This window comes from Colius striatus, chromosome 14 (assembly GCF_028858725.1).
Source record: "Colius striatus isolate bColStr4 chromosome 14, bColStr4.1.hap1, whole genome shotgun sequence".
NCBI classification, from domain to species: Eukaryota; Metazoa; Chordata; class Aves; order Coliiformes; family Coliidae; genus Colius; species Colius striatus.
Genome location: NC_084772.1, coordinates 18,483,917 through 18,501,818, shown reverse-complemented (window position 1 = coordinate 18,501,818; position 17,902 = coordinate 18,483,917). Strand labels below are relative to the sequence as shown.

General features: G+C 36.3%; 1 protein-coding gene across 2 annotated transcripts in view; it reads right to left on the bottom strand.

The window, feature by feature from the left end:
* Positions 1-17,902, bottom strand: part of CDH13 (cadherin 13) — a 454,402-nt gene that overhangs the window by 348,486 nt on the left and 88,014 nt on the right. For both annotated transcript variants that reach the window (XM_062007637.1, XM_062007636.1), the window contains exon 2: positions 17,369-17,480. In XM_062007637.1, coding sequence (XP_061863621.1) covers positions 17,369-17,480 — 112 coding nt within the window. The remainder of the gene's footprint in view (positions 1-17,368; positions 17,481-17,902) is intronic.

The window sequence follows — 17,902 nt, the reverse complement described above, 5'->3', positions numbered from 1 at the left end:
TTCTCTATCCCCACAGTACATTCAAGGAATTCACAGTTATGTTGTCCATGTCAAGTAACACAGCCTTCTTCTCTTAAATGTAGTTTCTTAAAGCTCACAAACATTTTAAGATTAGGTGTTTTCTCTGTCCAACCTAAAAAGAGACATATCCACATTGAAGGATGTTTCCAAGGGGATAAACTGGTAGAAAAGATATCAGAATGATGGCCTGAGGAATTCATTTCTACTTCTCCAGCAAATACTTGGGATACCACTGGAAACTACTCAACACAGCAGCTATTCAATATCCTTCTTTAGCCTTCCCATTATAGTACACAAATAACTTCCAAATGTTGATCAATCACATAACACATTTAGAAAGAAAGGAAGTTCTGATTCCACATTTATGTGATAGAGGAATATCTAGGCACAGATCACCAAAAGTACTTGAACAGCTTTTTAGGATCTTGGCTCAGTTGACCTGATATACCCACATGAAATCTGTGGCTGACAGGGAATAAGCAGCAATCTTCTTAATTCTGAGCATGTGCCTGGTCTCTAGATTGATATTTGTTCTTCATTTCCTAATATTCTGACCATGTATAGACCTCTGACCTGTAGAGGAAGATAAGCAGGATCCTTGTCTACTTTCTGCTCATTTTTTGCTATTGGACAATGACTTTTGGTCATTGGAAATTTAATCCAACTCTTCAAACTTTGGTAGGATTTGACTTTCCAAAAACATTGCCTGGTATTTATCTCTATATTTTATGATTTCAGAAGTGCATGACTCAATATGGGGAAAAAGACAAGAATGTACATATCAGAACAGCAGTATTAGACAAAAGCAAAACACATTATTTTCAGTCAATTTCTCTCACTGCTTAATAGCTTGACTTTTGTGTACCAGCATTCCAGTTATAATATGAAGACAGCTACAGCATAATGTGTTTTCTTTTAAAAGGTCATCATTATATTAGCAGTATTTGATGCATTATGATTGAAGCACATTTTTTAAGAGATAAGTTTATCTAACATTTTTCTATGATTTATTGGCATCAAGAAAGTATTTAATTTCTGCTTTCAGAAGAACATCTGCAAATGATTGGCATAACTCAAGGAATCATTGCAGCTGCAAGTGTCTCTAAGAGTAGAGCAGAAGGCTGTGTTTGTCAATATGCCTGAGTAGGATTAAAAAAGAACAAAAAGAAATGAAAAGTAAAAAATCCACAAACTACAAAACAGTTAATTATTGGAAGTAAATGTTTCATGATCTGTGTGTGGCACCAGAGCTGAATAGATCATTAGCTGAACTTGCAGTCAGCACTCCACATAAGCATATGTTTTCCTCAGAAGTGCTTGCATAAGTTTGCCAGCAGTCTTGGTAGTATAACTGGGAGTACTTCTGTACATTGTGCAATAAGCAGGGCCAAGGAAAAGTAATGATTTTTCTAGGATCTTATCTTCATAATTACATGTATCTCCAAAAGTCCTATGCCCTTTCTTTCAGCTCTTATTGCTCTTAAGTTTCTTTCCTGTATTGAATCCTCGATAGAAAACTACTACATCTGACAAAAACCAAGAATCACACCCAAAACTCATAACATCATTCAGTACAGCTCCTTGTATTTACTGACATAATTCCCTGTTTTGACCTGATGATGTATTTTCTCAGCCCTAGTTTGAAGGTATTCATGAGTCAAGAATTAGGCACAGTAGAGAGTTTGCATGCAGACCCCCTAGTTTTAAGAGTAAAAGAAATCAATGACATGGATACATGCAGTTCAGTGCCAAATAGCCTTAATTCCACTGGGAAGTCCCAAGTATATTGAATTTACTACTATAAGTGTGGCTGTAGTGCAGTAATGAGCAACATAGACAAGATTCTGAAATTCTGTCTCCTATTCTGACAATGCACACACCATGTTGTGTGAATGCTGCCCATAAACTAGCTGATGGCTCAAGATCAATACATAGGGGGGAAAAAAAAGGACAAAATGAAAGCAAATCCAGGCAGAAAACACTGCAAAGATCTTGAGGGAGCCCATAAAGGACTAAGACAACAAGTGCTGACAGTGACTCCATTTAATTCAGAGGTCACTATTGAGGCCAATTTCAGTATGATGGGCTCAAAGTGGCAATCTGGGTGTAAAGATCTCTTCAGCATTGGGTCCCCAGCTTTGCAGCAACAGCCTGTGCACAGGACAAAGTGCCCCAAAACAATCCTGAGGAACATGCCAGCTCCAAACTCCTAAGCCTTGAGTGCCCTGTTCATGTTTATCTTTCAAGAACATATTGAATTATTTTAATATTTTCAACATGTTACAAAGTAAAGCCAGGAAAATATACTAACCTCTATTTATTTCCAGCAGTGATGTACTAAGATTCTCACTAGCTGAAAACAGATGTAGGAAGATATTCCCTGCCTCAGAGGTCATATTACTTCTAGCAGTTAGAATTATTTACCAGCTACAGGATGCTTCTGTATAAGTTGTAAATAGGATGTAATTTCAATAATGAACCTCCCCTCTCTGTTCCCCCCAAACAGTCTCTGTTTTGAGATAGATTCTGCATCTCATTTCATTTCAGAACAAGAGGGACATGCTGTTTGCTGAAACCTTCTGGTCAGATCTGTTTGTTTGCTTATTTCTGGTCTGTAGGTGGGCTGGTGCTTGGAGCGTTTGAGCTCAAGGAAGCAGGTGGGTGGCAGAGACCTCACTTTCCCTGCTGTACTAATTTCCAAAGACTGAAATAAACATAAAAGAAAAGAGTGCAGCTCACAAAAGGTGTTCAAGCACATGAAATGAGTTCAAAAGCCTCCTGAAGGTAGAGCCTTCCTGAAATGAAAAGCTACAGTACTGTTAAATACATCTTAATAGTATCTGGAGGAAAATAGTTAACAGGAACCTGGCTTTTCCTAGAATGTGTGGCCATGGATGGAGACTGGGTAAAGAATAATAAAAGCTGGAGTTTCTTTCATGGGAAAGTTTAAAAAAGCAAATCATTTTCATTAGCACATAAGGCATATATTAAGGAAGAAGAGCTTTCTGCCAAGCTTCATTGCAGTGGGAGTTGTACGCCTCCCAGAAAACATGATTCCTCCAGAATAAGATCCAGAGATCCAATTCAAGGTACTGAATTCCATCCCATAAAGTCCAGCATCTTCCTCTCTGATCCTGATATAACATCATTACAATATTAGTTATTGTTATTGATTAGATGTCATATTAACTGTGATCTAAGCTCACTTTTTGTTCCCATATGTGGCTGCTGCATCACGTTCTTAAGAAAACCTAGTACTAGCTAGTGATCTTGGTATTTTGACTACTAGGGATCCAAGTTCCAATCATCTTCAGATACACATAGTATTCAGAGTGCAGTAGACCTCCTTCCCAAATATATTGAAAAATAATGTTGCCTACCTAAGAATCCTACCCCAAACCTGAAGCAAGTAACCTCAGAAGTTAGCACATGTCAGCAAATAATAGTCCTGGACTGCTGGAACTCACAACCCTTGCCCCAAGCTAGTAGATGTGCACAAGTGACCTGCCTGCATGCATCCAAGCTGTTGGCCACCCACAAGAGCAACAGGTAGAAGTGCAGCTATACATTAAATGGAAATGCAACAATATGCTTTCAAATCACAGAGCAGGGTTAAAAGGAACTAAATACATTACACATGAAATAAGTAAATAATTCCCAAGAAACAGAATTAAGATAAGCATTAACCAGAAGGGGTTTGAGCACAGCACATACATGGACCAGTTCATAGGAACCTTGCTAATTGTCTTTCAAAGGCCATTTTATCCTATTAAGATTATCCTCAGGAGGCTCAAGACTTTGGGGGTGGCAGGGAAGTCTGGAAAACCTTGCCATATCTGTTATGTATAAAAACAAATAGAAACACTGTTGTTTATCTTATGAAGCAAAATCTCCGTTGTATCTCTCTATTGGTACCTAATCCTTTTCTTTCTTTCTTTCTTTTTTTGCCAGCAATATAAATAATGAGGCACACCAATTAAGCTGAGGGTAACCTTCTAAGCATGAAAGGTAAATACCACGACACCAACTTCAGTAAGCAGCACGTGTAATTTGGGCACAAGTGTTGATGCAGATTTATGTGACAGTTTTAGACTTATTGCTGTGACCAAGCAAGGTATAAATTATGGCAGGTCCACACAGATTACAGATGATTTGAAGCAAATCAAAGGCATTAACTTTAATAAGGTGCTTTGTCTCTCTTAAATGCCACTCTTACTTTCTGTAACAGCAGCCGCTAAAAATTAGGGATCAGAGACCTCTCCATGCAGCAGAGCTGTTAACCTCCAACTTCAGAAAAGGAGCCCGTGCAACCAGAGACACAAACCCATCTTCCACATTCCTCCTCTAACAGACAGAATCTGCAATAGCTCTATAAACAAAGTTTAATTTAAAAATGTAGCTGTTGTTTACTTTCAAAGTCAACTCTTTAAGTGTCTCCCCAGAAGCTACAGACACAGATTGCAGTGCTCTACACATTGCTACCTGTAGCAGGACAGCATGCATGGCAGAGCTAATATATAAGACCATGAAAGAAACTGAAAAATCAAATCAAAATATTTATTATACTTTCAATAACATGACTATAGTTCAATCTGTTTCTCAGCCAGCTCTCACAGTGAAGTCAATGAAAGTTGTTTCACTGACATCAAACAGTGTATGATTAGGTCCTCACAGAATTATAACTAATAGTATATTCTAAATTTGGAAGTTTCAGTTTGACATCTAAATGTCTATTTTCCTTCTGGAATTCTGCAATGAAGCTACTGTAAAAAAAAAAAAAGAATCAATATGTAAGTCAGTATAGCAAAAAGATCATTGTAAAGGGTTATTATATATACCTCAAACATAGTGTGTTAAAATAACGAAATCCCTCATTGCTCCAATCATGCTGTACTGACTTATACCAAACGCTCTTTCAGACTACAAAAATCCTACTCCAAGTTTCAAAATGGAACCTCTAACACAGTAAAAACAATAACAGTGTTCTTTTGCAAAAGGGTGGGAAGGAGGGAAAAGTCCATAGCTCCCAAGATAAATTTTGGTTTTGTACACTGGTATCAAAATTGAGCTTTTCCTGAGGTGTGACAGGACAAAGCAAGGAAGCGTTTCTTAACTCAGTTTGCCAATTTTACTTTCAGGCTAGTATTGTTATTGATAATATCCATCACAATTCTTTGTCTTCCCAACAGGCTGACAGAAATATCTGAGCAAGGGCTGACTCACACAACAGCCCAACACCTTCCTGTCAAAGTTAATCTGGAATTGATTTTACTTTCCAAAGGTAAAACAGAACTGCATGAAGTCAGCTACAAATGGCATTCACAGATCAGTGTTCAGCATTGTTTCTAATTCCTGTAAGATTTCATGAGTATACCACAGGAGTCTTCTACCAAACCCATGGAAGCCTCAGATCAAAGTGAATTATATTCTGTCTTTCTTCAGGGGGAAAGAAAATAACATTCTTTTCTTCCATTTTGTTTCAGCTTCTGTAATCCTTCTAATTAGATTTTTTTAGCACAGATCTGGGAAGGAAGTACACAGAGCAGTATTTGCATTCATTACTGAACATCAGCCTTTGCAGAGTTCAGTTTGAAGAGAACTGACACATGCCATTGGTAGTTTCAACATAGCAGAAAAAGACCTTGAAGTTTATTACAAGTAAACAAGATATGGTTATTTGGAAGCTCTGTTCATCCTTGTTTCATTTTCTTCTTTCAAGGAAAGATTTCTCCATTTTTTCCAGTTTCAAGTCTCTGAAATAAATACAGATGAGGAAGTATGTGCTTGCCAAATCCACTGACCTCATAGAAGAGAGCCACTATCACTTCAAGTCAAGGCCTTCAGCTCTGTTCTGAAAAAACAAGTCAAATGCCAACATTTCACGTCTCCTTCTGGCATTCCAGACTCAGGTCCAGGTAACACAGCTACCTCATCTCCTTTGCTTTTGATAACACGGTTCTTAATAGAGTAAGCCAGACAGCAGATAAATCAGTGTATGGCTTTCCTATATTATATTCATGAACAAGGAGCAGACAATAGGAAAAAAAAAAAAAGATATTCAGGATCCTTCAAGGGCATCCATGTTGCTTTTCTCATTTCATAGTGACATCTAAGTTATTAATTTCTCTGCTAAAATTCTATGGTCATTTATCATTAATAATGATCACTTTAGGGCATCCCACAGAGGAAATGCAGTCTTGTGTTCCACAGAAATCAATTTACTGACACCATTAGAGCTGTGCAAATAATTTTTTTGGTTCAGCTGCCAAGGAAAAGGTGTTGAGGGAAAAGATTCCACCAGAATCAAATTCAAAAGAGAAAGTCATTTCCTTGCCAAAATAAGACAGAAAGCTTTCCTCTTGACAAGCAAACGTTGGATTTCTAGCAAATGTAGGAAAAAGAAGGTTTCAGAATTACAAAGCTGTAAGGTGATGGAGGAAGAGCTGTGATGTTCACGGACCCAGTAACTCCAGGATTCCACTGGGATCTGGAAGGCTCCTGCTCATCTGCTGTGTTTGTTCAAAGCTATTGGAGACTGTACTATCCTCCCCTCCTCCTCATAGAGAACTCTTCTAACTAGCAAGTTGTGTCAGCCACTTTTGTTGGAGCCATACTCTAGCATATGGATTGAAAATCGAGACAAGGCACTTTTTCCTCTGCTTCCTGCTGAAACAGATGTTTAAATGTTTCTACATACTTTGAAATCATTATAATGCAAACATTCACCTGCCTACATCACAAACAGGTTCCTGTTCCAGCTCCCTAAATAATTAATTACAATCCTTACAAAAATACTTATTTAAAAATCACTAAGAACAGCCTTCTCCACCTATTTTCAGTGCTTAGCTGTATCCAAAGCTTCATTATATTTAAGAAGTCTATAAAAAGAACATTAACACCACTGATCTAGTTTTTTTTACTCAGTTACCTAAAATCCAGTAGCACACACAGCCAGGAAGAGTGAGATTGGACATACACGTATGCAGGAAAACACTTCAGCAGAAACAGCACTCATCTGTGGAAGTTGAACTACTTGCTGTATTGATGCTTCTGCACATTGTGTCTCCGAATCATCAAGTTTCAGCACAGAAAACACATGCTAAGAAACTTATATGTCTTTTCTTTTGTATAGATGCACAAGTAACAGTCACCTTATAGTTCTGCCATCGCCAAGCCTTTCCCAAAGAGCAAGCACCTTGTGTAAGCCAAAACTTGTGCTGAAGCTAGCAGAGTTTCAGCCTATGGTGCACTGAAGTCAAATTTATATAGAGAGTATGAAGGGAACTTAAGTTATGATGCTGCTTAAATACCTTTCTAAATGAGGATCTAAAGCATAGCTATGGTGTCAGAAAAAGTGGAGTCGAATGTGTCCAGCACTCATTCATTGTACCAGTAATTTCATTTCAATTAATTATTAGCACTTGCTATATTTAGTTTCCCACAGTTCTGGGAAATGATGCTGACTTATAAAAACAGTAGTAAGTAGTCAATGCCTAATATTTCCAGAATCATTAAGATTAATGGATCTATTATGTGAGTGTTAAAGCTTCTATATTTCAGTTTCTTCTACCTTTATTGGAGAAGCTATTAAAAACAGTCTCAAAGAATAAAAGCAAAGTGCCAGAAGTAATAATATAATTTTTAATAAAGTTTCTTATTTTGATTTACAGTTGACAGAAGCTGCTATTCTATTATGCTAAAAACCTTCTGCCTACCTACATACGATCTGACATTTTGCAGAAGAAACAGCAAATCTTACAGAACTTTGTAATGCTTTGAAGCATTACATTTTCCTATTAATCAGAAGAGTGAGCTGATCAGCTGTTATTAAAGATAATTTTAGGCTATTTCCTGTGTCATAAACCTAAATTTTAAAAAATCTTAAATGAAACAAGCTCTTTGCTTCATAATTGCACCATATAACTGCTTGTACACCTCCTACTACACTGCTTTCATTTTTCCTGAATCCTATCTTAAAATCACTGTTTCCTGTTTTCTTCTATGTCACACTTGACTTGTTTCTCCACAAACAGCAGCCAGGCTGAATATCACTTTTGCCTAGGAAAAACAAGATTAAAAACAAAAGAAAATATGTTTAAAAAAAAAAATCCAACCAAGGCAATAGCAGCTAAACAATCAAATATAGACCTTATGCAACTGAGATCATGGCCTTTCTTGCAGCCACAGTGAATCCCTGGGAAGGTCCCTGACCACAATAGCTGCCTGCCTAGTCTTCATATCATTTGCTTGCATCCAGCATCATATTTGAACATAAACTCATACAGAGAAATTAAAGAAACTTCATTATGCTTCTGTCAGGTCTGCCTATCCATCAGGTCTAACTTTTTGGTCAAAAGGGATGCAGCTGAACATTGTATACTAAAAGAAAGGAGCCATTTTGCTGCAAATAATTAATCCCTTCCTTCCACAAGGCCAGAGACAGCAGAGGATGTAAACAGAGCAGATACTGGAATTGTGCTGTTCCCCACGGTAAGACAGACATGTCATTCCACATGTGACAGCTCTTCAATACACCTACTAACCATAAATGGGCCTGTGAGCTATGAGATTGGTGAAAGTTTAAGTTGCAAAATGTTCCATTCCCAGAAACCAATGGCATGCTCTTTCTCTTCCCCAGTATATCTGACACACAGTGTTATGTGTCACAGAAATAGGTGCATCTTACCAACAGTAGTTGTCCATAAAATAACATTGTGAAACATAACATCAGCAATACAATTAAAGAATGATAGATTTAGGTAGTTAATGCTGCATTTATCAAAAAAAATCAGTAAAATAAAGGTGACAATGAAAACAAAAATGCTTTAAGGTCATACAAAAGCAACTTATAACCTGGGCTTTCAGGTGTCTTCAAATTTGCTTTTTATTATAGGACACAAAGTCCAATTAGTTTAAAGTATTCTTTTGCTTAAAACTTACTTTTGTTTTTTTTTTTTTTTAAAAAAAGATAAAACTGATTAACTATGCCTGAAGCATATTAAAGAAAATGGAAAATCTGGAGCATGCTCCATCACCTTTCCACGATGACAGAAGTACAAAATACTGTGAGCTGCCACACCATGACTCAGGGACTATTTTAGCTAAAAATAGCTCAAAATTAGCCAGAATAAACTCAAAATGTACTCATATATGTGACCATTTATGGTTATGTATAAAGCTGGGAACCAATACTTTTGCCCATTTCATGTTCCAACAGTGCTGTTGCACTGACCTTCCCATGCACCTCAGGCAAGGACCATTCTGCTCCATTCCTCCCCTCCAGTCCTACCTTGTCCCTGTGTGACCGAAAGGAACACTTGGCCCAGAGTATAATTCACAACAGCTGTCATGAATACTTCCTCCTCCAGGGAGTACAGGAACAAAGAGCAGACAGAAGAGTGACAAGAAGAGATTCAGAGGGAATGAGTGGGCACCTGAAGCTTCCTGAATGGAGTCTTCTGGTATAAAAAATAGAATTTGTTTCTTTCACATCAAAACACTTCTTGTATGGTTTGTATGGTATCTTTTAATCTAAGCCTTGCAACAGGACTGCTTTCCCCAAGGCTTGATAAAGCCATGAAAATGTTCTTCTGCCAAGCGTGCAGCATTTCTGACTAGAAGATGTGCACAAGGAACCCAACATCCCATTGTCACTTTGGTGTCAACAGGAGTATATATTTATGTTTTTCCAAAAGTAAAAGTATTATATACACTCTATTTTCATCACTCCTTCAGATCTGCCTCCCACAGTATTTATTCTTTCAAGTTGACATTATATTTTTGTATAGGTTGATGTTAATGTTTTATAAAGGTCAAACTATAGTGATCTCCCTACTGTTTTATTGTAGGAGTTGAGAGCTGGCACTGTAATTAAAATTTCAGCTAAATAAAGTCTGCAGGAGTCCTACTTGTAACCAGGCAATTTGATTTTCTAACAAACCAAAGCACATTTTCACTTGCCATTATTTCACTGCCACACAAAAGAAGGTAAACAAAACCCATGTGCCTGAATGCATTTCCACAAACAATGTTTCTTATAGATATGGTAAGGAGATAATAAATATATTCTAGTTATTTAATAGAATAGAAATGAAGTTTAAAATACACCTATTTGCTACAACCTGCTTTTCATTACTGTGGCAAAAAAATGCAAGACAGGAAAACTCAGTTTGCTATAAATCTAAGTCTAGCCAAAGTGTTCACACCACTATTGATAGAAGAGACTTGTAATTTGCCCTTCAGTAAAATAAAACTAAGCGCCTGGCTGCAGAATGGTCCTAGGCATCAATTACGTTATCATTTACTTCAGTCAGACCTTCATTTAATTTCTGGTACTTGCTAGTAAGCATTTCATAAGTGCTAAGGATTTATCAATGCTGGCTACAATTTCAGTGCTGAGTTTTTCTTTTACGATGGGCTACCTGTAAACTGCTCCAATACTGCCTCTGTTTTGCTGCCTTCCTTAAAGGCCTCTCAGTGCTGCTTCCCAAAACAGAGGGAAAGTTGCACCAATTTGCTTTTCCTTAAGAAAACAAAAGTGGTAGTGAAAGTGGAGCTCTCAGGGCTCCCAATTTTATGTTCCCTTTATTTAAAAAAAAATCTTTGGTAAAGAAATTTCAGATTTTTGTTGCAGATAATCCCTTCCACACAGCCTTTCTTTAGCCAATTTCTTATTTCAGTAAATCTCACCCCTCACCAGGGGTGACACTTTTTCACAGATTAAAAAAACCACAACACAAACATTTTAGTTAATATTCACATCACAGAACATATCTACAGCTTCACTTGTCTGCCCAAGACAATGCAGTAGGTACGAGGCATATAAATATACACAAATGACCAGGGATTTCAGAATCAATTCTTAAAATGTTACTTTTTCTTTTCTTTCTCTAGAGGAGAGTTTGAGTGGATAAGCTGAACAGAGACAGAAGACAAAAATCAGGAACACTAGCCTCCAGCGAGAAAAAAAACCACCCCATCTAATAAATTTCTGCAACACTTTGAGTTTACTGCTAGTGTTATTTATTGTCAAAGTGAGATTGAGATCACATGCCACAAGAAAGCAATGTAAAAAGGAGATGTGCCCATTAAAGCAGACAATAACTGATGTTTACAGACACTGTTGTGCTCAGGAAAGACTGCTTTAAATAAGCAAAGGGAAAGAAAAACTGAAAGTTGAAGCATGAGCATAATCACATTAGAAAAATAATTTGATTTGGATTAGCAGAGAGAAATCCTAAAAGCTAAGAATTAATTATGAACTAATTCTACAATTTCTTTCAAGAATAGTTGCATTCTTTAAGACACCATTAACTTAAATGAGATTCTATGTTTAAAGAAAGATTTAACCTCATGTACTCCCATTAATTCTTGTTAAATGTCCACACTGCACTTTGAAATGTAATGGAAAAGGGTTAGCTCACCATGATTCTTTTGAATGGTGCTTTCCTAAGAATGTCAAATTAAAAGTTCTGTCAGAAATGCAGTCTGAAAATACAAAGCTATGTACTACAGAAATGGATTAAGGTCTCGGCATATAGTAATTTCTGTTGTATCTATTTGTCAGATATGAACAACAGCTTCCTTCTGGCAAAGCTGTGCTGATGCTACAGCCTCTTCAGCATGACTCCAGCTCTAAACTATAACCAGAACTCATATGCTCTACCCTTCATTTCCTCAGGAAGGCGGCTGTTAAACTTTGTCAACCATAAGCGATCAGTGTCAAACTATTCACTTGCTGAGCGAGTCCAAAGCTAAGCTACCTACACTTTCCTAAAAGGCAAATTTTGGCCTTCCAACATGTTCATACACCTGCAGAGACTGTCTGCATTGGTAATCATATGAGGAGTAATAGCTTAAGCTAATCTGATATTTTGTTTTGGAGTTGCCAATTGGAAACAGAGAAATCTTCCACTGAAACACCTTGGGACATTATTAATACAAAGTTTGCACGGAGCAAGAGACCTGTCCTGTTAATACTGAGCGGTTGGTCACTGATTTAGACTATTAGATGAACAACTGGTGTGCTTCAGTCAACCAAAGCCTATGTGTATTTTAAAAAACCAAAACAGATCTCAAACCAAGTCATCTGCTACTTTTACCTTCCTAAATCCAGACCATTGCATTTTCATGTTTTTAAACCAAGGTTGTATGGCTTTTCTCAACAAAATAGACAGGACAGTCTGAGTTTAAATATTCATTTCCTCCACCTTGGAATTCTAACATCAAGAGATTTCACCAACATATATGGCTTTTCTCCCATTACTCTCCAAGAGCTGACTAAATCCCTAAGAGATTTTAACTTAGCCCTGAAGATGTTTTTCAGTGACTAAATAATTCTTACACATTGTTCACAACTTTTCAAAAACTAGTTTAATTAAATGTACATACATTAGAATCAGTCTATTTTAAAATCATTTCCCTCAAGTGCTGTTAATAAGCTGACATGCACTGCTTAGAAGACAACTGTCTGACCAACTGGAAGTCAGACACCATTTTTTCCTCTTTTGTTTTGCTTTAATCACATGTGAAAACAGTTTAACAGATGATATGATATTCTGTTACATGGCAACATCCATTTGCATACATCTATTCAGAGAGATATCTGAGGTGTTCTATATTACTTACTACAGATATTTGCAATATATATGCAGACAGCTTCCACTCTGTGTAAGAATTGGGCATCTAACTTAAAAAGCAATGCCTTAGGTGTGTAAGTGAAGAAGAATCTTCCCTTTGAAGATCCACCTCATAGTACCTCCATGAACATTCTGTGAAGTTCCAAATCTCTCACTTGAAAAATTACTTCCAGTTTCTCAATCATTTTACATCCCAACAGATATTTCTAGGAGTTTTGGTAACATAAGCTTGGCCTCCTAGAGCCATTTAAATGGGAATAGTGTGTTTAAGAGATATCCCTAATGTCCGATTTCAAATTCTGACTAATATTTCTGTCCACATGGCATATACAATATATTGTAAAGTATTCTGTTATTTGAGTAGAAAAGTTGACAGTTACATTTCTGTAGAACCTGCTACCACATGCTCAACATAGGAATCAATTTTTCAACATTTTCTGAAGTAGTACATGCCTTAACATAGCAAGTGGCTTACATGAAATGAAAGTGATCTTAGGATGTTTGCAGAATTCAGAACAGGTCAAAGACCTCTGTGTTTTGAAAAGTCACAACTGTGCTTTAATAAGGATGCACTACGCATATGTTCACCTAAATAGGTGAAAAGTCCATAATTAGCTATTACTCAAAAGTCTAGAAAGTTTTCCCTGCAAGAAATTACTAAGCTAAAGTCTTATCTCACTTGACCATGTTCTTTTGCAAACTACAGCTTTAATTTGTAGTTCTAATTACATGAAACCTTCAATATTCAGCATGAAGGGTTAACACTAACATAAATCTCACGCTAAAAACCCATAGAGGGGTTGGCATATTGTACTGTATTGAATTCAACTGTCACATTGGCTGCATGCAAGCCACAGAAATAAGGAAGCAGGGGAAACAAATCAAGTGGAATAACACACATTGTATGGATCAAAGTAAACAGCAGTAATACTGATAGCATGAAACAGTCACAGAAAGGCCATCTGTACAGTCAAATGACACGGTAATCAGCGGGAAGAGTGGATGGGATGAATCACAAACCTCAGATGGCATCATCTGAGAATCAATAGGAAATATTTTGACTTGAGTATGATTGGCAACATGATCCATGTACACACATAATGTTGTAATAGTAGGAATGGGTTTCTCTAGTCTTTCTACAGGCATTATTCAGTTTGAACAAAGGAAATCTTGGAGGTTGCAGCTTTGACAGACAACAGAACTATCTTTAAATATTTATGATAACTAGGCTAATATATTTCTCATCATGAGTCAACAAATACTTTCAATATGGTTGAATATAAAAGCCTTCATTAAAACCCACAATAAAACACTACGCATGTGCCAACAAGGAAATCTCTGATCTTGAAGCAGCCCGAGCCCTCAAACATGCAATCTATCACGTAATAGACAGAAGAGGTCAGCCATTAATTAACATCCAAATTAAAGCTTTTCAAATAAGGGTCAAAACTTCCTTTGTTTTGACATTTAAGTCACTGGTAACATTCTCCAGTTTAGCATGCACAACACATCACCTAACACCTTTATGTTAATTATCTCCATTTTTTAAGTGAACTATTTGATTCATTGTCAATTAAAAATACTCCCAAAAGCCAAGGCTCATGTATGTTAAGTATAAACATGATTAATGTAACACAATTACGTTTCTACATTTGATGAGTCTGATAAGGAACTTTCTATCAGTCTGGCACCATGAACCATTGTCACTATCAGCGACTTGTCAGCCTTGCCAAACTCAAGTCTTCTGATGGGAAGCATTTCATGGCCACAAATGTTTCAGAAAGGTATAAAACATATAATTAAATGCTGTCAACAATCACTTCATCAAGAACATAGCAATCTTTATGATCTCCACTGATTGCAGAAGATGTTCCTAGGTCTAAACTAAAATAACAAAAAAGAAAACTATAAGGAAGAAAAAAAAAAATCAGTAAAACAATTACTTGTTAAAACAATAATTATGTAGACAGACCCTCTAGAATTTCCAAGAAGTGACTTCATGAATCCTTTCCCACTACTTCATCTGGTTTAAGAAAACTGCATTCAGGGGAAATGACTGTAAAAGTATAAATGAGGAAAGAAATAATTCATTTTGTTTGTGGTCATAAAAAATACTCAAGTTGTAAGGAGATACTGATAAGAAAGAGAGTCATAATTAGGAACAATACATGACAAAGACAGGACAACAAAATGGTCCAAATTTGGAGACTGCTGTTAAGCAAGATGTAGTGGTAAATCAAAAAACCCCACTAGATCAAAGCTAAGAAATAGAAATCCAGTGAAACTAACGGGAAGGGAAGTTCACATTAACAGCTAGACTGATGTAACTGTTATGCTCAGCTTATAAGCAGGCTTTGAAAGAATTGATTCAAATAGGAATAAGAAATAAGATTAAATTCCTTAGTTTGGGCTTCTATTCCTTCTTCCCATCAGTATATGTAGAATATAACTATAATTGCCGTATGTAGAAGTAATAAATATGTAAGAACCAGCCATAATCTATATTTAATTACAAGAGAGATACTAGCAATGTAATGTACAGTAGGTCCTTGTTTAAATTGAAAAATAAAAACCAGTGGTTTATCACACTTCAGAAAAGAATTAAGGCACTTCTTGGCTTGCAGGACTACAAAAACACCCCATTGCTATAGGCCTGTTTTCCATATTCACTCTAATTTACATAGCTCTGGTAAACCTCCCATTGCAATGCAACTGCTAAATTACACTGCTCTTGGATAATGGGTATAAAAAGATGCAAGTGCATGCAAAGTGTATTCAAACAGACAATTAAAAATATCAATTCTGTTGACAGCTAAAATGAAGAAACTGTGCAGAGGTCTAATGCTGCTGCATGAAGGACATACTGTGTAAGACAGATTGAATTAACTAGAAACAAGCATCGATAGTCTGCCTTTGTTGAACATGACATATTAAGCCAATTTAGTGTCTGTTTATTAAAATAATTTAATTCCAAAGATTGTTTCCAAGCACTTCTAAATCTCCTGCTCTTCCCCTCATCATATTAATGATGCATCTTAACTATTGTGCTGCCTTCACACCAGTGCAATTTGCTGGGTCATCAAAGAACAGCTTGGTCAATTTTGGCTTAACCAGTTTATGTAGGTGTTTGGAAGGACAAGGATAAATTAGTAGGAGATCTGGCCAGACATACTACAGCCTCCAAGTTCTGAAGTAGACATAGAACAAAAAACAAGTTCATTTTATTCAACATTGACTTCTTAATATTGATTTTCTTTACATGGGTCTTCAGATTTGCATGCTTATTAATCCTATTATGCTTCCTACCTTCTAAGAACTGATGCTTTTAACCATGTATTAATGAAGTGTTTGTCAACTCATTAAAATAAGAATTTCAGAGAAAACACAATTACTTAATGAAATAAGAGGTTTGAAATCTCTCTACAAAACTGAATAACAATCTCACATCTCTGTGAATAGCATTACTACTTATGATCTAAACTTCCTCTGAAAACACAATTCAGACTAACTTATCCAAATGCTTAGATTAAAAATTTTACCTTATCTTTTTATTTTATCACCTGGTAAAGGCTGAATGACTTGAGTTTAAGAGCCATTTCACATGATACTGGTAACTAATTCTGACATTTCATTTTGAAAAGTTAGAGTTACTTTAAAACAAGAGTGCATAGATATTATACCTTCATCTAAACATGTGTAACAGTGAAGATATAGCAAAATGGAGCAATAATATCTGGAGGGAACTGAGATGGGAATCCTGTGCATTTCATAAGCAACACTACTTTGCATTTCTTCATCTCACCAAACTATCACCATGTGTCACACTGTAGGATCTAAGTATTGCACGTAAATGACAAGGACTACTGTTTTATGTCCCATACCTAGAAGAATTCCTGGTTCAACAAGGAGCAACCAAGCATGACAAACTCTTAGTGATAAAGTATCACATGCAAAAATGTTAGCTTTGATTTGGAAGTTATAAAACGTCAGCACGTAATATCTTTAAGTCTTCAAAATCATTAACCATTAGGTTGACAGTCTTCAGGTCCCAAAGCCTCAGAACTAAATGAACAAGCTAACACTTGCTCACTGATGTACTTGAATGAGCTAATACCAGGACAGAAAGACAGTTAAATGTCCTTCAGTTTAATGCTTTCAGTATGCAGTGCCAGATGGGATTTTATAATGTGACACCAGGACATGAAAAATATTACTGAATATCCCAGTCATACACTACATATAGTAACAATTTTCTGTCACTGATGATCACAAGCTTCATCTCAAGCTGCTTCTGAATTTCACGTAAAAGACTCAGACCAGCTTTGAAAGAAGCTTCTAAAACATCAGGCTATGAGTTGCAGAGATGAATTAATAGCAAAATGTTGATAGGCAAGTCCTGATATCCAAGACTATAGGAAAGACTATAAAAACTTCAGAGTAAATTTACCTATTAAAAGCACATGATTCGAAGTCTTCACAATATTCATCTTTTCCTAAATGATTAGATATCATATTTTTGCCAACTCTAATACATGGAACAGAACAAAGTCAGCAGAGATATAGGATTGATGCAGGTAAACTCAGACAGAATCGTGTCAATATTCCAAATTCTACTTCAGAAAAACAGCTTTCTGATAAATGACGGGAGCACCTTGAATATATAAGCAAATCTGATTTTTGCACAATATTAATATATGAAAATAACATACAGTTCAGAACTGGCTGGTCTTCTGTGAATTCAATTGGCTCTTCAATGTAAAATTTTTTTTGCTGGAATCCAGGGACACATTCTAAGTCTTCTGCACATGCAAGCAGCAGAATCTGAAGAAAGAAAAATAAAACAAGAAATAGACTTTTACCACCCACTCATTCACCCATCATGTTGGCTTCTGGGAATGATACTGAGTTTATGCTCATTGGTCATGAAATAAAACATTTTTCCCATGCTCATGAAACAAAATATCCATCACATCACACTTCCCCTTCAAATCTTGCTTAATAAAATTTATGTAAGGTTTTTGCTGTTACACGTGTAAGCTGGCATGGAAATTACAAGAGAGAAGCTTTCAAGATTCAGTTCAGATTATCAATAAAGAATATCACTGGTCTTCATTAAAACATATGAATGCTGCTCAAAAATCACAAGCGAACACGACTAGGGTTACATATATTCTTAAATTAAACACATTTTTAAATGATTTAACTGATAAATTAGTCTGCAAACCTAGTTTCAGAAAATTGAT